Below are 24,672 nucleotides of genomic sequence, written 5' to 3' on the forward strand. Positions count from 1 at the left end.
TATGTCAGAGCACCAAAAAAAATATGTTTTGCAAAGTAAAATCATGCACATCCGTCCTTGAACATAAGGTATGGTCATGTTAGAACCACCAAACCTTTCTGTTTTGCAAGGTTATATTACACATGCCCGTGCGTGAATATAAGGTTCGGTAGTGCAAGAAACTCTAGAACTTTCTCTTTTGCATTCCTTTGTTTTGTATCACAATTTTCAACACTCCACGTTGATACAAAACATTTATCTTTGTTGATCCTCTCTCTTAGTGATTTGATGATAAACCTTTTTATCTTATGAAAAGTACTCTCTTTATTCAGTTTCAACAATCATCACTGAGTCTGTTTAGTGATCACTGAATAAATATTGTCTTTTTCAAAGACAATATTCTTCAAGAAGACAAAACTCATACCTCAAGAGCCTTCGGTGATATCGAAGATAAAGCTGAAGTTCGTGATCTGATGCGGTGTCAATGATAACAAGTCCGTCTACACATGTGTGAAATCTACTCAAGATACAACATACACTGAAGAAACCCTAGTGTTATTCCAGTGTCAGCGATCAAATTAATATTGTTGACCAAAATTAGTTTTTTGTCTTATCCTCTTACACATAAAGGATAAACTCATACATCTCAAAGTAAAGCATTTGTACATAGTCACTCTATTGTCTCCAAACTTGTTTACCTAATTTGTGAAAGACTTCTGTTCATATACGGCAAAAGTCTGTATATCTGAAGACAAAGAACAAACTCACCTCTAGAAGCTTGCTACGTGCCTTGTATTGTCTGACTTGCATTTAACGCAATGTGTATAAACAGCTGAGAAGCTCCTCCTTCTCAGCAACCATCCAAGCCAAGAAACTTACTTCTTGAAGACCAACTTTCTACCCAAAAGAAGACTTCCTTACAAGCACAGACTTCTTAATCTTTCGAAATTATCTTTACTTTAAGTGAAGAACCCCAACTAAAAAAAAATAAAAAAATAAAGATTTTGAAAATTTTAGGTTATTTTTTTATTTTGATATACTATAAATTTAAAAAAAATGAGAGATATGGTAAAAAAAAAAAAATCATATTTGAAAAAGCTCTGGAAAATTATTGCTTAATCCTTATACTTAATTGTTTAAAAGAAAAAGATTCAATTTTTTTTATGAATAGTTTAATTCTATGAATTGTTTTTACATTTTTGAATTTTTATATTAAAAAAATTAAATGTAAATTTGGTCTCTATGTTTTTTTTGAAATTAACGGATAAGGTTTTCGAATTAAACTTTTAACATATAGCATTTATCTAGTTTCATTTTTACTAGAAGGATATTCATGTAATGCATCCAGACACATCTTGATTTCGGTATTTTGTTTTTTCGTTTTTTTATGTTGATATAATACGGTTTGATGTGGTTTTGAGAACGCGATAATATTTTTATTTTTTGAATAAAATATAAATTTAAAAATATCATAAATTTTGAAAAAAAAAATATCGATATAAGTATCAAATTAACCTTTTTAAAAATTCTTGTTTTTGGTGTAATTCCCTTAATTCAAAATTTTTTATTATAATCTAATTTAGGTTTAGTATCGAAGTAATTTAATTTAGGTTTAATAATATAATTTTTTATAAAGATAATAACTAAGTATTTTGTTAGAGGTCAAAGATTATCCTAATTATATTTTAAATTTTTTTATATATAAAATGAGATGTTTATCCAATATTTGATTATGTTTATCCACAGTTAGTTATACGAATTCAAATATGAATATTTAATAAGTTGTACTTATGCACAATTTACTTGTAATCTTAAATTTCAAGTAATATGCATCAATAAACAGTACTTCGTGCATAAAAAATGGTTTTTAAGATTTTTTGTCAAATGTTTTATAATATAACTAGAAGGGTATTCACGCAATGCAGCGAGATACATCTCGACTTTAATATTTCATTTTATTCTTTATTTCAGTCGATGTTATAATATGTTCTTATGTGATTTTAAAAAAGCGATGATGTTTTTTTATTTTTGAATAAAATATAAAATTAAAGATTTCATAAAATTTTGACAAAAATATATCGATATTAATATCAAATTAACTATTTAAAATTCATATTTTTTGGTAATTTGTTAATGTAATTTTTTTATTATAATTTTAATTTAGGTTCAATAACGAAGTAATTTATATTTGATTTAATAATATAATTTTTTTATAAAGATAATAATTAATTATTTTGTTAGAACTCGATAATTATTCTAATTATATTTTAGATTTTTTTATATTTTAAAATGAGATGTTTATCCGCAGTTAGTTACATGAATTCAAACATGAAGCTTTAATAAGTTGTACTTATGCACAATTTACTTGTAATCTTAAATTTCAAGTAATATGTATTAATAAACAGTACTTCGTGCATAAAAAATGATTTTTAAAAGTTTTTGTCAAATACTTTATAATATAGTATAGATAATGGATTGAGAGGCACTTAGGTTTTTCAATTAAAAGAGTCTTTTTACGCTTTGTTTCTTTTAGTATCTTTTTCATTTAAAAGGGAAAAAACGAAATCAAAACCATAAAAAACAAAAATGCAAAATAGAATCAAAATCAAAACCTTAACCTTCAAAACACCCATAAACCAAAACCCGTTTCTTGATAGTTCTGCAATCTCTTTTCATGTTTCAGATAAATCTTTGTGAGATCTCAAATTAAAAACATACGATGTAATTTTAACTATGGTTTTTTCGTCCTCCCAACTCGATATCGCAACATATCATTAAGCATTTGAGATTTCACGAATCAAAAAGCATAACATTTGGGTTCTGTCCCCCCATATCAAACAAGCTACAGAGGCATAGCGGAGAAGATGGATAAACGTTTACTTACCCGAGTAAACGTTTGGTAAACGGCCTCTAACTCTAGGTCTAATTTCAAAACCTAAATCTAAATAAGAAAAATAGATGCTTTTACAAAAACCCTAAGGGTGCGTTTGGTTTGCAGGAATGAAATGGATTTGGGGGGATTTGGATTTTAAATCCATTCCAATCCTATGTTTGGTTTGCCAAACTGAAGGGATTTGAAATCCAGGGATTTGATTAAAATCCAGTGTATGCGGGGCTTGGAAATCCTTTGCAAAGGGGCGGGATTTCAAATCCAATCCTTTCCTTCCCATCGCTTCCTGTCGATTATTGCGTCTCCCTTCCTTTCTCCCGCTTCCTTCACCCATATTCCCTCCCATCGCTTCCTTTCCATCGCCGGTGCTCCCTTCCCGTCCCTTGCGAAGCTGTGCCCTAAGGTCGTCTTGCCGGTGCTTCCTTCATGTCCCTTGCGAAGCTGTGCCCTAAGGTCGTCTCGTCGGTGCTCCCTTCCCGTCCCTTGCGAAACTGTGCCCTAAGGTCGTCTCACCGGTGCTCCCTTCCTTTTCCCCTCGCGAAGCTGCGCCCTGAACCGCCTTGAGCCAAAACGCCTTTCCTGTTCCCCGCCTTCTCGCATCACTCTCAGCAGGTAAATCATACAACACCTTTTGTAGATGCTTAAATCTGAATAGGTATGAACAGAGTAGTCCTCCTTGTTTGATGAAAACTTTTCTCAAGTATATAGYTTTTGTTTAAGTGTGCTHTGTACATATGATGGTTTCATCGTCATTGCTATATGCTTGCTTAAACTGATTCTTCAGATGCATGATCATAGGAATTTTGCTATTTCTAGTCAACTTCTATATGCAGTTTTATGATTCTTCAAGATATATAGTTGAAGTTCATGGTATACACTATGGTCATATTATGTCCAAATCCTGCAAACCAAACAAATGAATGGATTTTAAATCCAATCCAATCCAAATCCCATGGAATCCAAATCCCTCAAAAACATTCTTACAAACCAAACGCACCCTAAGGGTTTTTGTAAAAGCATCTATTTTTCTTATTTAGATTTAGGTTTTGAAATTAGACCTAAAGTTAGAGGCCGTTTACCAAACGTTTACTCGGGTAAGTAAACACTAAGTCATATTACCTTACCGGATGAATATGGTAAGGATCAATAATCTTACCCGGTAAGAGCGAGACAAGGACCAAGAGTCTTATCCGGTAAGTGAGGGCGACGACTCTTACCATGGTAAGAGCTTACTGGGTAAATTGTTGCACATGATACCGTTTTGGTGGATTAAAATCTTACTCAGTAAGTAAATAATAATGTTAAACTTTACCGATAAACGTTTACCGGATAAATATTTAGGTGGCGTTTGTTTTTTAAGAGGTGCTTAAGTCTGAAGTCTGAATTCACTTTTGAATTTTAAGAGGTGGTGCTGAAGTCTGAAATCTGAATCAGTCAGACTGTTTGTTTTTACGTCTGAAATCTGAAATCTGAAATCTGAATCATTGAAATCTAGGCTTTCTTTGCAAGCATTGGAAGCTCTAAAAGCAATTAAGAGGTTTTAAGTGAAAATGTTACCTCTAAATAATTCAGACATAATCAAAGTTTTTAAGCTCCTAATTGGAAAAAAAAAAAAAAACACACACTTAATACCCTAAGATCTGACCGATTCAGACATAAAAGGGTATTAAGTGCTTTTTAGGTAAAAACAAACAGGGCCTTAGTAAATGACCCCTTAATATTTTTAAGAATAAAATTAATCTCAAATTCTTAGATTTTTTATTTTGGTTTTTGAATAAGTTTGCACACCTTTTGTTTATATTTTTCAAGTTCTTGTTTATGTCGTTAAATTCTTCAATAATTTTATTGTATTTTGAGTTAGGATTTTTTTAATTTTCTGTTTGGATTTGTACTTTTTGTATTTATTATGTAACCGAAGAAAAATAAAAGAGATAACAATATAAAAATGATTAAAAAATTAAATAAAAATACCCTTCGCGTGAGGTTACTTAACGATCAAATATAACGACCGTTAGCAGAAGGAACCTAACCGTTAATTTGAGAAAAGCATAGGGACCAAACTGAAGAATTTTTAGTGCGTTGTTGGTGATGCTCTTATTTGCGAGCTCCAAAGAGTTCTATTTGCGCCCAAATCAGCTTCAACCGATAAAAAGTTCGATTACCTCTTCACCGCTATCTCTCCCGTCGACGACTCTTTCCTTCCCCGGAGCTTCGAACAAAGCCAAACCCCTCTTTTTAATTCCTTCGGTGATGCCCTAGTTGAAGATCTTCCGCTGCACTGCATTAGGGTTCTTCAGTTAACCTACTACTTACCCACCAACTCAATTTCAAGCCCTTGTCCTTCCCTTAAACACGGAAGCTTCCCCTCCTGCATCTACATCTTCGATGCAGGCTGAAAACTCATTTCATATCAGCTAATTGACACGCACGCCATGAATGCCCCAATTATAGGTATAATTATTCGTTTTCTTTTCTCTTCTGACGTAAGTTTGTGTGTATTTTATTGATCAATTCTTGTATTTATGTTTGTTGTTGGGGTGAAGATCCGTTGCAGGGGGATTTTCCAGAAGTGATAGAAGAGTATTTGGAACATGGTATCATGAAATGCATTTCTTTTAATCGTCGTGGCACTCTTCTTGCTGGTAATCATCCACATTCGTTCTTTTTTTTACTCCATAGATACCCGAGTATTTTGGACTTTTAGGTGAACGTCTCAAATACTCTTAATTTACAAAAATTAATAGAGTTCTGTGCACCAAAGTCAATACTACCAATAACTTATGGTGATAATAACCGGCTAATAGGTCATGAAGTTTGCTCAAATGTTGTAAGATGGAACCTTTTATGGTGTTATTTGAATAAAGGGTATGTGTGATAACTTCTCTATGAATTGCGGATGTAGTCCCTGCAAAACTTGTAGTACATTTTTCGATTGTACCTCCATTACCCTCATACATGCCAAAGTGCAATGCTGTATTCACAACTAGCAGAGAGTCATAAAATTTACACAAAGCTGTTATCTTTGTGTTTTTCTATCTAAGTATCGAATAATTATAAAGGCAGGCAGTTATACACTTGGGCCTTTTATGCTCTTTTATATAAATTTGTGATTTCAGTACTTCACATTTTTTATTCTTTAATTGTTTTATTCACAAAATAGTTGTTCAGGTTATAAAACTTTGGTGGGCTTTATGTATCATGTAACCTTTTAATTTCTACCTTCTAGACTTGTTAGATTATGATGATGTTTAAACAAGTGACGGAAGTGCATCTTGATTGTGTGAAAGAAGTGATTGCCATGCGCTTATGATTTTGGTCTGCGATCTATTCTGTGTTTCTGATTTATAGGCCTATATATATTATATCATAGTCCAACTCCAGAAGCTTGTGTCTTTACAAGTCAGTCATATATACATTACTAGAGTAATATGAGATCATAACAGTGGACACTGGTGAGGTTAAATGGCCTCCATAATTAGGTCATATTCATTTTTCATTTTGTGGTTCCCATTTATATGGTGCAAGAGGAAACGATATGTGATTAAACGTCCCATTTATTTGCTTTGATGAGAAATGAAGATGAAACCCACAAAGTTGTGTACTTGTGTAGGTATGTTGTCCAAAGCTATTCCAATGTGTTATGATTAATCTGCAAGTAGTGTAAATTGGTAAGCCTAATCCAGATTTCATTAGCATCAGTTTCTTTCAGGGGTCTTCTTAAGATTGTAGGCTCAAACACATGTTGGATGTCAACATTTCATGAGTTTAGGTTTCTATGTTGTGGGTATCTAACTTTATGTTTCTGCTATAGTCAGTAACTAATGTTGGAGAAGCAGTCAGAGCTTTTGTTCTAATGCCTTCAACTTACTTAGTAGGGCCTGCCTTCATTAAGAAACTAAGCTCGTGTTTGACAACTATGATCTCTGTTATACTTGAATTCCAACTACTGTTTCATGAGTTTGCATGCATTTGTAATTGAGTCTCTTTTGACTCGGTTTGTTTTCTCTCCAGTCTCAGAAATTTGCTTAGTTGGTCTGATTCATCAAAATCTCTTGTATCTTTTTCTAGTAAAAAGAGGAGTCTCCATCATTGCCTTTCTATTTTCAGACATGTCTGTGTTGTCCCTTTGCTACCATTTGAGCAGTTTTCATACAAATTCAGTTATTTTATCATTATCACTTACATCTTTCATCCTACCTGTTTGCTCACATACTTGCACAAGCCAGGGGTCTTCACAGAAACAGCCGCTCTGGCTCTTTTCGGTAGAGGTTTAGTCTGCGTACATTTCACTCCCGAGACCCTATTTTTAAGTGGGATTTACTGGGTCAGTTTGATTTACTTTTTTTAAGATAAGAAACATAGCAGAGAATCATGACCTGCCAATTGGTCTTCTTTGAAGCAATGCAATTCATTGTTCTTCAAATGGCATTTTCTGCAATGTCAATTATTTTCTTTACTTATTATTACTCCCTTCTCCCAAGAAAAGGGCCCACTTTAAAATCACAAACAAAATCTTTTTAGACAAATCTAGACTTGATTAATAATATAATGACCAAATCTACCTCATAGTTAAATTTTGTATTACTTTTTGGGGACAAAGAGAACTGTGAAGCGGACTCTCCTTTTCTTAGACGGAGGGAGCACTATTTATCTTTTCTTGATGTGTTCAAAAGTTGAATTGCTTGTTGATTTTGGGAAATAATGCTACTTCTTTGTGACTGAAAAGTCATGGGTTTGAGTCAGATGCAGTCCCTTTGCAATATGCAATGGAAAAACTGCATAAAGGTGGCAAAAGTTTGGAGCCTTGATGCACTTGGTCCTGCAGGGAAAAGCCCAAATAAGTATATTTAGAGTTTAAGAAATAAGTATTACGAAATATCAAACAGAAATGACTCTCTTAATATGTTAGGGGATTTGTCAATTATCCATTAGACTTGCTAAAGATACAATATAACACACCAAATATTCAACTTGATGATATAAATCCATCAATAGACTATATTGAATGATGCTAATGTGATATTTCGTAATTTATTCGTTATTTGAGCTTTTGCTTGTTATTTAACTTAACAAGATACAAACTGAATTCTTGAACCCTTATACGGTTTGCCTATAAGGTATTGATGCATCAAGTGTTTATCATACATTCTATATTCTCTCTCTCAGATTACATTATATTAATACTACATGTTTTTTGCATTTTGTACCTATTTTGCTCTTTTTGTCAGCTGGGTGTTCCGATGGAAGCTGTGTTGTCTGGGACTTTGAGACCAGAGGAATTGCAAAAGAACTCAGGGATAAGGACTGTGTTGCTGCCATAACTAGCGTTTGCTGGTCAAAAAACGGTCATCAAATACTTGTTTCAGCTGCCGATAAGTCATTGTGTCTATGGGACGTTGTGAAGGGAGAGAAGATCTTCCGAACAACAGTGCATCAAACCCCGTTACAAGCTCGTTTACATCCGGGTGGTGGCTCTTCAGAATCAACTCTTTGTCTAGTTTGTCCTTTCTCGTCTGCGCCCATGATCGTTGATTTGCGCAACGAAACCACAACTATGCTCCCAATATCATTGTCTGACAAAGGCAGTGGACTCGCCCCTCCATCACGCAACAAATTTTCAGATGGAGCGGCCCATTTTACACCAACAGCAGCCTGCTTCAATAAGTATGGGGATCTGGTTTATGTGGGGAATTCGGTAGGGGAAATTCTTATAATCAATCACAAAGACAATCGGGTTCGTGGTGTTGTCCCAATTTCCGGCAATGCAGTGATAAAGACTATAGTATTCAGTAGAGATGGGCGCTACCTTCTTACAAACTCAAGTGACCGTACAATAAGGATATATGACAATCTTTTGCCCTTGAAAGATTCACTCAAAGCTCTTGATGAAATACATGAGCCCACAAATGAGGTTGAAACGTTAAAGGCAGTCGGTTTGAAATGTTTGTCGCTCTTTCGGGAGTTTCAAGATTCCATCACCAGAGTTCACTGGAAAGCACCGTGTTTTAGTGGCGATGGTGAGTGGGTCGTTGGCGGTTCTGCTAGTAAAGGCGAGCACAAAATATACATTTGGGATAGGGCTGGGCATCTTGTGAAAATTCTTGAAGGTCCAAAGGAAGCATTGATGGATTTGGCGTGGCACCCTGTTCACCCAATAGTTGTTTCTGTGTCATTGGCCGGTTTAGTTTACATTTGGGCCAAAGATTACACCGAGAATTGGAGTGCATTTGCACCGGATTTTAAGGAACTTGAGGAAAACGAGGAGTATGTGGAACGAGAAGATGAGTTTGATTTGATGCCCGAAAGTGAAAAGGTGAAATAGATAGCCGAATTTGTAAATGGAACTTTCTTGATTTGATTTCTTGTAATTACAAGATGAAATCTTGCAGGTGAAAGAATCGGAAACAAATGAAGATGATGAAGTTGATATTATAACCGTGGAGAAGGATTCAGCATTTAGCGATTCAGATATCTCGCAGGATGAACTATGCTTCTTGCCTGCAGATCCGTGTCCTGATGTTCCCGAGCAGGATAAACACGCTGGAAGTACTTCAAAACTAGGTGATAGCAAGAACTCTGATTCCCCACTTTCAGAAGAGACGGCAGTCGATGGCCGGGCAATGAACCATGATTCCAATCAAATCGAAGGTAATTTATGCTCTATTCTTGCACTTCAATTTCACAGATTAAGATTTTCAAGGAGTAAATAGTTGCTTTGTTAGTTGTCTGTGTAGACTTTTTCTAAACCAAACCAGGAGTAGAACAACTGTTTCGGAGAAGACTACCGACTAATGAGAAGTGCGTAAAAGTGAGAGATAAAAAAACAGATAAGCCAAGATTTGAAAACCTAGATATGAGTATACTTTTTCTGGGTTAGAAATTTCCATCGATTTCAGGATGTTGGAGCACTTCTTTTTGTACCCTGTTTACTTCGAAGGAAAAGTGTTCCTATGTAATGGGACGGAGGGAGCTAACCCTAAAGTCATCAATTACTCCATCTGTCCAATGGAAATTGCAACATTTGATTGGGCTCGGTATTTCGTAAGTGTTTGGTATGCGGACGGAACTGGATTGGAAAGTCCCAACATGGAGAGTGAGGTTGGCACAAAATTTATTTTGGAAGGTTTTAAGGTTTTAATTTGATATGGTAGTTTAGTAATCTATCAGTCTTGCCCCATCCTTTTTTGGAAGGGTCTCCGACCTGGACTAATCCCGGCAAATTGTGATTGCAAGAAATCAGTCTGAAAAACTCAGTGGCCACAATTTTTGTGTACGCCGGGAATCAGATCTTGCTGGATTGTGCTCTACCTATATTGGTTAGACGGAAAAAAATGCATTTTTATCCCACTCGGGTCTTGTCCTATTCCAGTCTAACGTTGTGCCAAACATGTAACAAGTTTTTATATTGTCCCGTCCTATCCCGCGTACGAAACGTCCTAAACAATGTCAAATCAAAGAATCTTGTGGACCATGATAAATGACACTAATATAGTATAATAGACTAATAGTAATAGTAAACCAGACTAAACGAACCCAATATATCTACCCAAAAACCAAGTATAAAAGTTATACCTGTAACCGTTTGAACTGGTCAGACCTGTGGTTTGCTCTTTAGTGGTCATCAGTTCAGGGCCCTAGACGAGGTGCACGCAAATTGACCCAGACATCCATAATTATAAGAAAAAAATTAAGTCGTAGTTGTAAAAATGAATTGTTTTTGCAATTTATGAATATATTTGATTGCAGGACTGGAGAATTCTGGTGCTGAAGATACGGCAGGGGTGACGCACTTGAAAAGAAGGCGAAAGCCGTCCGAGAAGGTGTTGGAACTGCAGCAGGCACAGAAGGTTAGGAAACCGTTACAGAAAGCGAAAGCCGCAGCTTCTTCAGGTAAATCTTCAAAAACCAAAACTAAATTTGGGATTGAACAAGAACATGATATGAATCATTTTGCAGATGAGAATGGGATTGATGATTAGCTGACCCTTATTGTACTAGTTTAAAGATTGAAAGTATTTATTGACATTTAAAGTTTTTCTCCAGAAAGTTCTTATCTTGCTTTAAAAAATCCGGAAGAAGTGCATGAATCCTCCATTATTAGAGGTGGGAATGAGGGCCTGGATCCGGTTATAATCGGATTGGTCTTTGTTAGATGCGATTCTTTTTCAATGACCGGTTATTAAAGAGGTAATCGGTTAAGACGAGTTATATTAGAAGTGCCGCATGGTGCGCACCTGCACTGGTTAAAGCGGGCTGGGCCTCGAGGACCTGTTATACCTGTCAATATCAATTAAATATCTGGGTTAAAGACCGGTTATGGGGTTACATGGTGGCAAGTCGATACCTTAAAGGTCTGATTTACCGTCAAGGGCATGGTTCTAAATAACTCGTTATGGCGTTAAGGTTGCGGTTTGCTACCACGTTAACCCCTACGACTCCATTCTAAGGCTTGGCTTGCATTGTAACACGTTATGGCATGTTACGTTGCATTATTTTGTAAGGTGTGCGGTTACTTTAATTTATAACTTGAGGGACAGATGATAATCATAGTAATCATTCTTCCCCGTAGAAGGAATAGAGAGTTTTAATTTTATTCTATAAGAGGCATAGTAAGGAACAAGAATTTTACCCGCTAAGTGATGGAAAAGACTCTTTATCCGGTAAACGCTTACTGGGTAAAAGACGTTTACCACAATCCGTTTTGATGATCGAGAATATTACTAGGGGACATTTGTGAAACTTACCTGGATAAATGTTTAATGGCAAAATTCAACACTATCACTTATTGAGTAAGATTTTAGTCCACCAAAATGGTATCATATGCAACAATTTACCCGGTAAAGCGCTAACAGTGAGTCGTCTCCCTCACAGTGTAAGACTTTTTAGTTCTTGGCTCGCTTTTACCGCGTAAAATTGTTGATCTTTACCAGGTAATGTGACTTGGTAAGTAGCCCCTTAAATAAGCGGGTGTGTCCTTTCCCTGGTAAACAACCCCTTAGTTCGATTTATGTCAAACTGTTCAATGGGTCTGTCTCACTCTAAATCTTGTTTGATAACGTTTTTGTGCTCTTTTAATAGTTTTAGTTTTTAATGACATGTAAACCGGATAAAAAATTTGTTTACTGAGATTTCTGGTCTCCTTTTCGTTTATGTTCTTAAAAACACATAAACCAAACATAGAAACAATATATAGCTACGATCCGTGTTTTTTTTTTAATGTGTGTGAAGAAAACGAAGATATATTAATGGTCTTCTCAAGGAGGAAGTGTCGTTCATATAATGTGAAAGAAAAGGAGGAAATTTGAAATAACTGAGAGCATTAGTCATCTATTTGCTTATTGATTTTGAAAATATCAAAATTGATTTACAGATAGGAAAGTCGGTTATAAATTATAAATCTGGTTTTGAACCTGTTCTTTATTCATTATTATTACAAAATTTACAGTTTATATTAATCAAAATAGGTTTAACATAGAAAATATTAATCGAATTTACAAGTAAGATTATCAAGTCGATATCAAATTAAATGATCGAATTTAATTTCGAAGAAGTAATTAGTAAAAAATGATACGAGACAAGGTTTTTACAAAATCTCCTGTAATTCAATCCCCATCAAAAGATCATGGTAGAGATGGACAAAAAACAGTTATGACTTTTTCTGACGTAAATCGATCCTGACCCGAAATGTGTAATTGATAGGGACCAACATAACCATTTTGTTGAATGATGGGCTAAGAACAAAATGATGCCTTTCAAGAAAACTTTGGTCAGTCTCCAACTGATTATTTAAAAAAGGAAATCGTATCTGATAAAGCCTAAACGGTTATGACTGGTCCCAGTTTATATCGAAGCCTTCATGGATCGGTCCATCCAAAAGAGGCCAATTTTTGACACCATACTGGCTTAGTGAGGTCTTAATAACATAGGAACTAAGAATATTTTTTATGCTTATTTGGCAACTGGACTCGATTCGAGAGGATGTTAGACCCTTGTTAGGTAAATCGATTCAATACATACAACTAACTGAAAAACAAATTATCATCACCGACTCATTGGGCGGTGATTGTTTAACTCACTCATGGCACCAGATCAAACCAATGGTCCTTGTCGAGTAAATTAATGGTGCTTGTAAGCCAGGTTCGTTTATTTTCCTACTCATCTCTGTCACATGATCAAATACAAGATATGCATAATAAACGTTAGCGAAAAAGCAACTAATAGACAATATCTAGCCTCTTGAGTTACAAAACAACAAGAAGGTTTCAATCATAAACTAGACAAACCATGAAGCCCATAAATCAAACCAAAAAACTCCAATGGAGTAGGTTCCAGCTAGGGAAGAATGTACACAAACTTTACCTGTATATCGAAGATTACAGAGGTGTTTCAGCGAAGACCCCTTATGTTTAGATCACCTAAATCAAAATCATACGTTCCAAGGTGCAAATACTAAAAAACACATTTCTCCCTCTTCAACATTTATTTTTGGAGAGTTCTCCAAATTTGGAGATTTTTATCTTCTCTTTCCTACTTTCTGTTGATCATATTTCTCAGTAATTTGATGATTATCTCTTTTATCTATCAAAGTGTATTATCTATGTATTCAGCTTCAACGATCATTACTGAGTCCGTTCAGTGATCACTGAACATGTATTGTAATTCGTTCAGAAACCAATATCGTTCAGGAAGACAACGCATCACAGATCCTTCAGCGATATCGAAGATAAAAGCTGAAGATAGAGACCAGCAAGTTTGTGATCTGAAGCGGTTTTTATTGATAACAAGTTCGTCTACACAAGTGTGAAATCTACGCAAGATTCAGCGAACACTAAAGAGACCTCCAACGTCATTCCAGTATCAGTGATCAAATGAATCTTGTTGAACAAGATAGTTTTTGTCTTGTCCTTTCGCACAGAAAGAACAAACCGATACCTTTCAAAGTAAAATACAATACGGAATCGCTCTATTGTCTCCAAACATGCTTACCTACTTTACGAAAGAAGATTGTTCATATACGACCGAAACATTGTATATCTGCAACAAATGACAAGCTTGCCAAATGCTTTGTACTTTCTGAATTTCATTTAATACAATGAATATAAATAGTTGAGTAGTTATCTTTTCTCAATTATCTCTCTAACCTAATCCAAGCATTCTGGCCTTGAAGATCTTACCCAAAAGGATACTCTTCCCTCTATCTCTCTATCTAAGAGAAAAACTAAGTTGTAACAAGTGAAGATCAAAATACTTTTAACCTATTTATTGTAGCAAGTCGTTTCTTCCTGCTATCTGTAATTTATATGTTTTTTTGATTGTTTAGATAAGTTTTATATCTTATCTCTTCCACAAACAATCTGTAAAAATTTACATTGATCTTCTTTATCAATATAAGTTTTTTAAAAATGAAAGTTGATGTGTTTGTATTCGTTCCTTCCTGTCCACAAATTATTACCTATAAACGCTTGTAGATGAAACCAAAACTTTCTCTATTTCACAAAGTTGTGAATAATCTATGAGAGGAAAAACATAGGTTAAAAGCTCCAAAATGTCCATTTTCTCCATTGTTGATGATTACACTCATAATTTCTAGAACTTGATTGTCAAGGACCCTCCTCTCCTCTCCTCACCAACAACAAGATCTTCGGTATGTCTCGCGTGTTACCACAAAACCCTATGCTACAAAGAGCTTAGAGAAACATGGACTTTATGGTACAAAGTCCTACTAGAATATTTTAGCAAACACTTGACATCCCATGCTTTTGTATGTCAAACCATTCTACAAGTTATTGTACTAATAGTTAACCTTTTCATCAAATCAATGCTCTAAGATAATCCAAATACTAGACCTTTGGGTTGAATGGGTTCACATGTGTGGATATATCAAAGTTCCCACATCATGTGTGGATATATCGAAGTTCCCACATCATGATGAAAGTAGTAAGGGACCATTTATCAAATGACTACTCGGATAAATGTTTACCAACAAAATTCAATACTATCACTTACTTATTAAGCAAGAATTTAGTCCACCAAGACAGAATTGTATACAACAATTTACCTAACTGAATCACTTGAATCATCACCCTCTCTTACCGGATAAGATTCTTTGGTTCTTCCATATTCATCCGGTAAGATAGCATGACTTGGTAATCATTTACCCATATAAGCATCTGATAAACAGCTCCTAAAATTCACATATCTTGAAAAAATATGATCATAGATCCAACAACAACTAAAGCAACGCAATTAAAATCGACAAAGCCAATATTGATTATACTGTCAAAATGTGGCAAGATGGAGCAGAGCCACCATAACAATTCAGATTGCAAAGAAAAACACCCAAAATAATATTTCTACAAACTTGTTTGCATTGAGTTCCCTATATTAGCTTGCGCACTAGATAGAAGGCAAGTGTTGGGTAGATCAAGTCTACCAAGATTGGTTCTAGAACTCTTGGGATGCAGAACCAATCTCGCCTTTATCCTTACCAACCTTCTTTGGTAGCAGGGTCTGATTAATGTTTGGTAAGACACCACCATTTGCAATTGTCACCGAGCCTAACAACCTGCTAAGCTCTTCATCATTCCTCACTGCCAATTGTATGTGCCTTGGAATTATCCTGGTCTTCTTGTTATCCCTTGCAGCATTCCCTGCCAACTCCAAAACCTAAATCCAGAAATCAAAAAGACTTGTTTATGTACAGTTAAGAACAACTAAATCAGTAGAATGCATATAATCATTTGGAACTGAATAAATAACTTTAACCAAATCAAATACAGATTTGAAATTGAAGACTTATACATCACCCTAATATTTGAAGAAAAAGGTAAACATCTGTTTAGGTTAAAGCCTAACTGGATCACTTGAATCAGAAATGCTGAGCACAACTAATCATTACAATTGAATCAAAATTGCATTTCAATCCAAAACAGAATCGAAATACATACAGTTTAGAACAAAAAGAAAATACAACCATAAATCCAAAAACAGTAAATAAGAATAACGGAAAACGAAATTCGCGACAAGAAATTACCTCAGCGGCGAGGTATTCAAGAACGGCGGACAGGTAAACCGGCGCTCCGGCACCTACACGCTCGGCATACTTTCCAGCCTTAAGGAATCGAGCGATCCTACCGACGGGAAACTGAAGACCCGCCTTGGAAGATCGAGAGACAGATTTTGTAGACTTAGGCTTTCCTCTTCCTCCTTTCTTGGCATCGGCATCAGATTTGGAACTCATTTTCTTGAAGCGAGATAGATCTGAATGATAAACCCTAACCCTAGTTTTTCACAAAGCGGTAGTGACTTTTGATTTGGTACCTGAACATGAAAGCATTAAGGGTACGTTGTACGACTTTATAGTAGAAGTTTCTTCGTTTTGATTGGTCAGATCAACTTGACCAGGATCGCCAGCGTGGCACTCTAGTTCCTTCTACTCTTTTTGGCGCGGGAGAGTGCGAATTTCTGAAGACACCAGATTTCTTGAAATACCAAACTTACCCCTGGGTGTATCTTACAAACATATAAAATAAATAGTAAGTTACATTTGTAGTCCTTATAGTTTGTTGAAAATTTCTATTTTAGTCCTTATAGTTTTAAAATTATGATTTTTATCTCTATTATCTATAATTCATTACTTTTTTTGTCTTTATAATTTAACATATATTGTTTTTCTGTCCCTATGGTTTACAATTCATTTATATTTTAGTCATTTATACTTAAAAGTAATGTTTTGACCTTAGGGATGAAAATAGAAATGAAACGCAAACCATAGAAATAAAAGTCAAAATTTCAAAATCATAAGGATGAAATCCATCATCTTTAACAAACTATAGGGACAAAAAATGTAATTTACTCAGAAGGAAAAAAAAAGAAAGAATTACAAAAATCATACATGAGATTTGCCAAAAATCTGTTTTTCGTCCCTAACCTTTGGAAATTACAGCGTTTCATTTTCGTTGCAGTTTTTGTCCCTGACTGTTCGGTCAGTTAGAAGATATTGTCAAGTGTCCTCACATGTTACTCACATAAGGAACATTTGAACCATTTTTCATGTTTAAAAAAATAAGTGGACAATTTTTAAAGGTAATGTACATGCATTTAACATTTTTCAAAAACAATTAAGCATAAAATTAATATCTGCCAACGTAATATCAATTTTTTTTTCAGCTTCCCCCTCTACGATATCCTCTCACTCTAAGATCTGTTATCTCGACAATAAACCAATCATGAAACAATGAAATAGATACTGGAATCGAAGATCTAGAAAAATTGTTAAATAATTGATAAGAGAAATTGTTTATAAGATTTGTATGAGAATATGAAATTGAATGATGAAAGAAAATTTTGTGTGTGTGTGTGTATATATATATATATACATATACATATATAGATTTGGTATCATGTGAGACTAGACCCTTTTTTGTGAGACTCGTGATACCATATTTTTACACTTGAAACTTCACAGCAACATGGTTTGTTTTAAGAAAAAAACAAGTATACCTTAAAGATATACTTACCTAAAAGGTTCAGTGGTAGAGATAATCACTAAGGAAATTCACTTTTAAAATATTTTAATCACAAAGTAAGAAAAGAGTCAGTGATGATTTTGTTTTAAGAAAAAAAAAGTATACCTTAAAGATATACTTACTTAAAAGGTTCAATGATAGGAAAAAAAACACTGAAACAATTCTTTTAAAACAGTTTGATCACTGAATATGAAAAGATTCAGTGATAGTTGTAAGTTTTAGAAAAGAAGATAAGTATATATACTTTAGAGAGAGTGAGACAAATTTACTCAAGAGTTCAGTGATAGAGTGAGAACACTGAATTACTTCACTTATGTATCACCGAGTATTGCTTAGAGCTGGAGGAACTAATCCTCAACATTCCAAGTTCGCTGATCAAAATGTTAAATCTTGTCTCATCAAGATGCTTTGTAAAAAGGTCAGGGAATTGGTATTCAGTAGGTACGAAATGAAGTTCAATAGTTCCATCATAACCTAATCTCGGACAAAATGATATATGATCTCAATATGTTTAGTCTTGGAGTGGAGAACATGGTTGGTTACAATAGCAATAACGCTGGTGCTATCACAATAGACAGGGATCCTTGAGAGCTGAAGATCATAGTCGATGAGCTATTTTTTCATCCATAGGATTTGAGCACAACAACTTCCGGCAACAACATATTCAGCTTCAGCAGTTGATATGGATATTGAGTTTTGCTTTTTACTTGTCCAACTCACCAACTTTCCACCTATAAGCTGGCAGCCTCTAGTGGTGCTTTTCCTATCAATTTTGCAATCTGCAAAATCACTATCTGAATAACCAATAAGGTCAAAACCCGAGTCATTGGGATACCAAAGTCCCATATTTGGAGTTACCTTCAGATATCTGAAGATGCGTTTTACAGCAATCAGATGGGACTCCTTAGGTTCATATTGATATTGTGCACACAAACAAGTAGTAACTTGCTGTGAGATACAGCATGGAGCCGATCATTCCACTATAAACAGTAATGTTTACAAGTTTTCCATTTGGATCCTTGTTCAGCGAGAGAGGATGAGCCATTGGAGTCTTCATAGATGAGTTGTTGGTTAGATCAAACTTCTTCAGCATGTCCCCTACATACTTACTTTGATTGATAAAGAGACCTTTATCTGATTGTTTAATATGAAGACCTAGAAAGTAAGTTAGTTCTATCATCATGCTCATCTGATATTTTTTCTTTATGCGTTCAGCAAACCAAAAACATAAAGAGGGATTAGTGGAACAAAAAATTATATCATCAACATTAATTTGGACTAAAATAATGTGACCTTTAACTTTCCTAAGAAATAAGGTCTCGTCAAAATTTCCATGAACGAATTTCTCATAGATGAGAAATGAGGAGAGGGCATCATACAGGCACGAGGGGCCTGCTTTAACCCATAAAGAGCTTTATCCAATCAATAAACATGATTTTGATACTTTGGGTCAAGAAACCCTAGAGGTTGTTCAACATAAATTTCCTCTTGAAGTTTTCCATTTAGAAAAGCGCTATTTACATCTATTTGAAAGACTTTGAAGTCTCTATGGGCAACAAAAGCTAGAAAAAGTCGAATAGCCTCAAGTACGACTTTAGCCACTGGTGTGAAGGTTTCATCGTAGTTGATCTGATAATCCCATAAATGATTAATCAATAACAACAATTCAAGATCCAAGAAACTTAGAAATTGTAGAACTTAGAGAGTAGAAAAGTAGAGAAAGAATCTTCAAAGTTCAATTGTATTGATCTTTCCAATGCTTACAATTCAAAGTATGATTACAATGATAACTCTCTTACCAAAAACTACAAACAAAGCATCCTATATATACACAAAGAAAACACAAGAAGCATAAATGGATACAATATTTAAGTACAAAATATTGAATCTAAAATTCTCCTCCTTTAGATTCAAGCTTTAAAAAACAGCTTAAAAAATTCAGCAAAAAAATTCTTTAAACTCTTTAGCTGCAACAATCTTCAGAATTTATCAGCATCTTGATATCTTCAAAATTTATCTTTCAAGACTTTGTACATTCTCCTCCTTGTAGAAACTCCTCCTTTGAGTAACAAATTTTCTTTCTTCAAAACTTCAATTCTTCATGATCTTTCCCAGACTTTAACAATCTCTTAATCTTTAATAATCTTCTTCAAGAAACAAACAATCTTAACAATCTCTCCCTGAACTTTGTAGACTTTCAAACAATTTCTCTTTAAAGCAAATTTTCAACAATATCATTCTGAAACCAAATTAGAAATAATTTTCACCTTCACTTCTCTTTAAACACAACAATTCAAAAATTCTTCAATAATCAACAATAGTTTTTAATAATCTTCAGAAACTAACCTCACTTGACATCATCGATCTTCCTGAATCAAGTTATTCCTCTTGAAATAACACTTTTCATTCATATCTTTATATCTTTGCATCATGTCTTTGATAACGTTTCTCCCCCTCATGATGATTAGGAGAATCCTGAACATCATGAATAATCAAAGACTGAACTTTTATCCTATACAAACTTCTTTAGATATACACCCCTTGAAAAAATAGATCACATTATAGCCCCCCCCCCCCCCCCTTTGAATCTTGGGTAAAATTCTAACATAGAAGCACATTAGCAACTATTATTATATCAACTAAAAATTTATTGTGTAGCTTATGTTCAGAGTTGATAAAAATGAACATCTGATAGGACTTCCAGTAATCACTGAAGTAAAGTTTCAGAACTAACTTCTCAAACTGTTATGGTAATCTCACAAAGATATGCAATTTGAATCACAAAGACTTGTGAAAGTGTCAAAGAAAAACATCATACATATAATATTTGGCTCAATAGACTCAAAGTGCACAGAACAAAATTCGAAGACCGGAGATGCGTCTTCTTGTTTCAATATCTAAATCTTCCGAACGAAAAATAAATAGATTATATGATAAATCTTTGTGATATATGAAACAAGCACCTTTTTGTGAGATATTTGAGTAGCAAGGTGGGGTGACACGAGTAGTCGACACTGGGTCTATGTCTGTTTCAATATTCATCTCTAAAAAATGAGAATGAATAGATTATAGGGCAACCCGTTTAACTGTTTCGGTTTTGAAAGGGCTACATTTATTTTTTTAAGTCCTGTACCCACACTAACCATTTTCTTTTAGCTCGTAAACACTCAATCTCTCAACATTTTACCTCAAATACTCCCTTTCAAAATATATCTAACTTAGGGATGTGTTTCATGGGTAGGTCCTTCATGTTCTGGATTAACCATTGGAACTTCTAAATTCTTAGCACTTAGAAAATTATTGCACATTCAAAGATATATATGTTAAATCTTAGGAAAAACAATAAAGAATGAGTCCTGAATTGATGTATTTAGAAGTCGAATATGTAGAACATGTTCTGAACTGAGTTGTTCATAAGCTAAAACATTTAAGGTATCTGCTTAGAATTATCAAAAAAACAAATTCAAATGATAAACATAATGACTCAGTACGCACAGTGTTTAACAAGAAATGTACAATGATTAGAATGTCTAATTGTGAAGAACAAGTCACAATTATTATTTCATATTAGAATTGAATCATTGATATGACATAATGCACAATGAAAACAATTATAATTTCAAACGAGTGTATTTCCACACAAAAAATATCAACATATATATGAGACGTGGAGATAACTAATTTTAAGAACAGTTGAATCAGGCATTAGAATTTTGCTTGATGAGAAAATACACAAGTATTAACTCAATGAAATACCTGTTCAAAGATAGTACTCGTTTAAAAAAATCATTTTAATCCACACTTCTTAAATCATAAAACATTTAAGATCAAAGAAGTGGTTTAAACATTTGTAAAAACATTTCAATATACTTAGAAGTTGTTCTTCTTCTAAACATATGGAAAAAAAATAAGCACAAAAAAAATATTGATTTAAAAAAAAATCGTTAAACACTCAAAAAGTTCATCACTCAAAAACCAGCCGATGAAAAGAATTTTATCGCTCAACATTGGACTCCCATTGCTCAAAGATCAATCCTTATCTCTAGCTCATCTCTCAAGACTATCACTCATCACTCACTACTATGTCAACACTCATCGCTCAAAGCTTTATCCGTATAAGGACTTTATCGCTCACCACTATGTCTGGATAGAACTCTCATCTTACAACATTATGTCCGGATAGCTACTTCATCGGACAAGGCATTATCCGGATATACACTTCATTGCACAGGGCTTTGAGCGGATAAGCAACTTCACGATCAAGATATTGTTCGGATTATGCTCTCATCGCGCAAGGCATTGTTTGGATAGCCACTTCATCAAACAGACCTTTGTCCGGATTAAGTGCTCATCTCCCAATTCTTGAATTCTTAAAAAAAACTATAAAAATTATATTAGTTAAGTATCCGTCTTTCATTCAGATATGAAAAAAAAATACTTACTCCCCCTGAAAAATAGACCATATAAAAATTCAAACACTCCCCCTGGAATTATTATCATATTTAAAAACAGTACAAAAAAAATAATCATTATACTTCTTTGAAACAGATAAGCCGAGGTCTTAAACTGTGTTGTTCAGAAGCTGTCATGAAGACCAGGTCCTGAACTAAATTTTTCACAACATGCTTAACCAAACCAGAATGTGTTATTGGTGAAGGCAAAGGTAATATATGTTTGGACGCTCCTAACGACATATACTCTATAACACCATTTATCATTTGGAATGAACCACCACTTTGGACATACACATAACCATTATCACTTTGACGTGATTTCATATTTATGTTAAAGATTGTGATGGTAGATTGTGTTAATGGTTGTGAGAGTAGAAGATGGTACATCAACAAAAAGGTGGGTCATAGATTGTCTTTACTAAAAAACAAAGTAGAAGTCAAAATCACCCCGGGGTGATTTGCATGAGATCTATTAAAAATTAGATTTTTGTCTCTCAAATAGTATGCATGTGGGACCAATCCATACCTTATTATGTATAATCCCCTTTCCATGAACTAAAATCGCCCCTGAGGGGTGATTTTGGTGGTTATTTTGTGAGAGAATTCTGAAAAATGGTCATTTTGTTAGTGTATCATGTATAAACTGGTATTTTGGGTAATTTTCCCAAACAAATGGTATAAATCTGTTGTAAAGTTCATGTTCAATTCAAGAATATGAAGAAAGAAGAGCGTGAAACAATGAACTTTGAATCAAAGATGAAACAAAGTTCATGAATAAATACAAAATTTGTAGATCGAATTAATGGAATTTAGGAATAGATAGAGATCATACAATATGATTCGAAATGGAAAATTTCAAGAAACTTATTACAAATGTATTAGGGCTTTATTTGATATCATAGTTGTATCGTCTTGTTTTTGTCTTGTATATAGAACACTTAGGTGGTGTTTGGTTAGATGTATTAAACAGTAATCAATAAGAATGAAAACAAAAGAAACTATTTGGTTTTCTATAATATAATGGGCTCATTCCCCTAAGAGCCCAAAATTCCATTCCTGGTTAAACTGGGGGAATGAAAATTCATTCTCATTTTCATCTCTGTCATTTCCATTTTCATTACTTATCATGAGCCAAGCAGACCCTTAATGACAAAGGGATTAAGAATTATAACTACAAATCAGGTAACTGTCTTAATTTGATATTATTCAACTTGACAAAATTCAATCTATAATTTGTAGTAAAAATATTTTCTTATGGGAAATAAATACAACTTTTTTGGAAGTTTGAGAGTTAGGGTCTGTTTACCCAAATACTTACTCGGTAAGTGATTATTTATAGGAGTCAACACTATAATTTACCTTGATGCATAAGATTTTAGTACATCAAAACGTGTAGTCTGCAACATTTACCGGGTAAGCACTTACCTGGGTAAGAGCCGTCATCTTCACTTACCGGGTAAGACTTTACATCCTTCTCATTGCTCTTACCCGGTAAGATTCTTGGCCCTTGTCATGTTTATCCGATGAGAAAATTTATCTCGTAAGCACTTACCAAACAAGCGTTTAATAAACAGCCCCTTAGGGACCGTTTACCAAATGCTTACCCAGGTAAGCACTTACTATGTTACATTACCTTATCAGAAAAATGTGGCAAGGACCAAGAATCTTATCTAGTAAGAACGAGAGAGGGAACAAGAGTCTTACTAGGTAAGTGAAGACGATGACTCTTACCACGGTAAGAGCTTATTGTGTAAATTATTACATATGATGTTTTTGTGGACTAAAATCTTACCCGATAAGTAAGTAATAGTGTTAAATTTTACCGGTAAGCACTTATTGAGTAAATTTTTGGTAAACGGCCCCTAAGATACATATATGTTAAGCACATAAAAAAAAGCTAAACCTAAAACATTAAAAATATGACCCTAAACACAATTAACAATTTGTGTCTAAACATAAACATGTAACAGTTTGAACCTAAACAATAAACAATTTGATTATCTAAACCTAATTCACACAAAAAACCAACCACCTTTAAATAAAATGAAAACAATTTGATTGTAGTTAACTAGATAATTTTTTTTTGAAGTATATAATATTTATATACGGCAAATGCAACAAATAAACTCACACACCCTTCTCACCTATGGTGAAGTTTGAACCCCTGACCTTCTAGAAGGCCAAGGGATACGATACCGTTAGGCCAAAGGCCCTTTGGTAGTTAACTAGATAATTTTTAAAGAGAGTAACATAAAGAAATCGAATTTATGGGTTCTACGAGTAGAGCTCAACACGGCAAACATAAGTACGAGAGGATGCAATGACCAAAATCATGTTCTAAAGTATAAGGGGGTGTTTGGTTAACAGAATGATTTATGAAGGAACATAATCTGTCAAAGAACTTGGAATCTTGAGGGAATTGGAATGAAATGTTATTAGATTTGATAAAATGTTTGGTTGGAAGAAATGAAATGTAATTTGTCTAATGAATTGGAATCTGTCTGTTTGGTTTGCAACAGAATTGGAATGAAATGACGAAAAAGGATAAAGATACCCTTTCTTTAATATTTTTTACATTTTTTACGACGTTGAAGAAGAAGAAGAAGAAGAAGAAGAAGAAGAAGAAGAAGCAATCCAAGCTGAAACCATCACCTAAATGGAGCTTTTTACATTTGGGTCTGTTGAAAGCACAAGAAATCGAGTTGGTGGATCTAAAGAACCGGAGCCCAAGAGGCGAGGGAAGCATGAAGGATGAAACCCAAAAGAAGAAGACGAAGCATTTATTGTTGTTTGGTGGGTGTAAATGCTCTGCAAATGCGGT

The 24,672-nt window shown here is 34.3% G+C and overlaps 2 protein-coding genes across 3 annotated transcripts; one reads left to right on the plus strand and one right to left on the minus strand.

The window, feature by feature from the left end:
• The first annotated feature begins 4,992 nt into the window (after window positions 1-4,992).
• Window positions 4,993-10,911, plus strand: LOC112515131 (protein RBL). Of its 2 annotated transcripts, XM_025121805.1 has the most exons (6): window positions 4,993-5,320; window positions 5,413-5,511; window positions 8,098-9,182; window positions 9,259-9,517; window positions 10,616-10,759; window positions 10,826-10,911. In XM_025121805.1, exons 1-6 carry the CDS (start codon window positions 5,302-5,304, stop codon window positions 10,846-10,848), a joined length of 1,629 nt encoding a protein of 542 aa, XP_024977573.1. In that variant the 5' UTR covers window positions 4,993-5,301; the 3' UTR covers window positions 10,849-10,911. The 2 variants fall into 2 exon arrangements, with proteins under 2 accessions (XP_024977573.1, XP_024977572.1); XM_025121804.1 differs by having other exon boundaries at window positions 10,616-10,911.
• A 4,204-nt stretch (window positions 10,912-15,115) lies between these two features.
• LOC112515133 (probable histone H2AXb) lies at window positions 15,116-16,216 on the minus strand. The gene is made up of 2 exons (XM_025121806.1): window positions 15,903-16,216; window positions 15,116-15,535 (listed from the first exon to the last, which is right to left on the minus strand). The coding sequence occupies exons 1-2, from the start codon at window positions 16,107-16,109 to the stop codon at window positions 15,314-15,316; spliced, it is 429 nt and encodes a 142-aa protein (XP_024977574.1). The 5' UTR covers window positions 16,110-16,216; the 3' UTR covers window positions 15,116-15,313.
• Window positions 16,217-24,672: the final 8,456 nt, after the last annotated feature.

The sequence above is a fragment of the Cynara cardunculus genome (assembly GCF_001531365.2).
Source record: "Cynara cardunculus var. scolymus isolate 2C chromosome LG 7, CcrdV1, whole genome shotgun sequence".
Taxonomy (NCBI): domain Eukaryota; kingdom Viridiplantae; phylum Streptophyta; class Magnoliopsida; order Asterales; family Asteraceae; genus Cynara; species Cynara cardunculus.

Excerpts from the sequence above, each read along its gene's own strand:
- LOC112515133 (XM_025121806.1), bottom strand. The coding sequence starts at position 16,109 with ATGAGTTCCAAATCTGATGCCGATGCCAAGAAAGGAGGAAGAGGAAAG. Across the intron at positions 15,536-15,902 it reads TTGAATACCTCGCCGCTGAG|GTTTTGGAGTTGGCAGGGAA; the intron begins GTAATTTCTTGT and ends TTCTGGATTTAG.
- LOC112515131 (XM_025121804.1), top strand. Across the intron at positions 5,512-8,097 it reads TCGTGGCACTCTTCTTGCTG|CTGGGTGTTCCGATGGAAGC; the intron begins GTAATCATCCAC and ends TCTTTTTGTCAG. Across the intron at positions 9,518-10,615 it reads TGATTCCAATCAAATCGAAG|GACTGGAGAATTCTGGTGCT; the intron begins GTAATTTATGCT and ends ATTTGATTGCAG.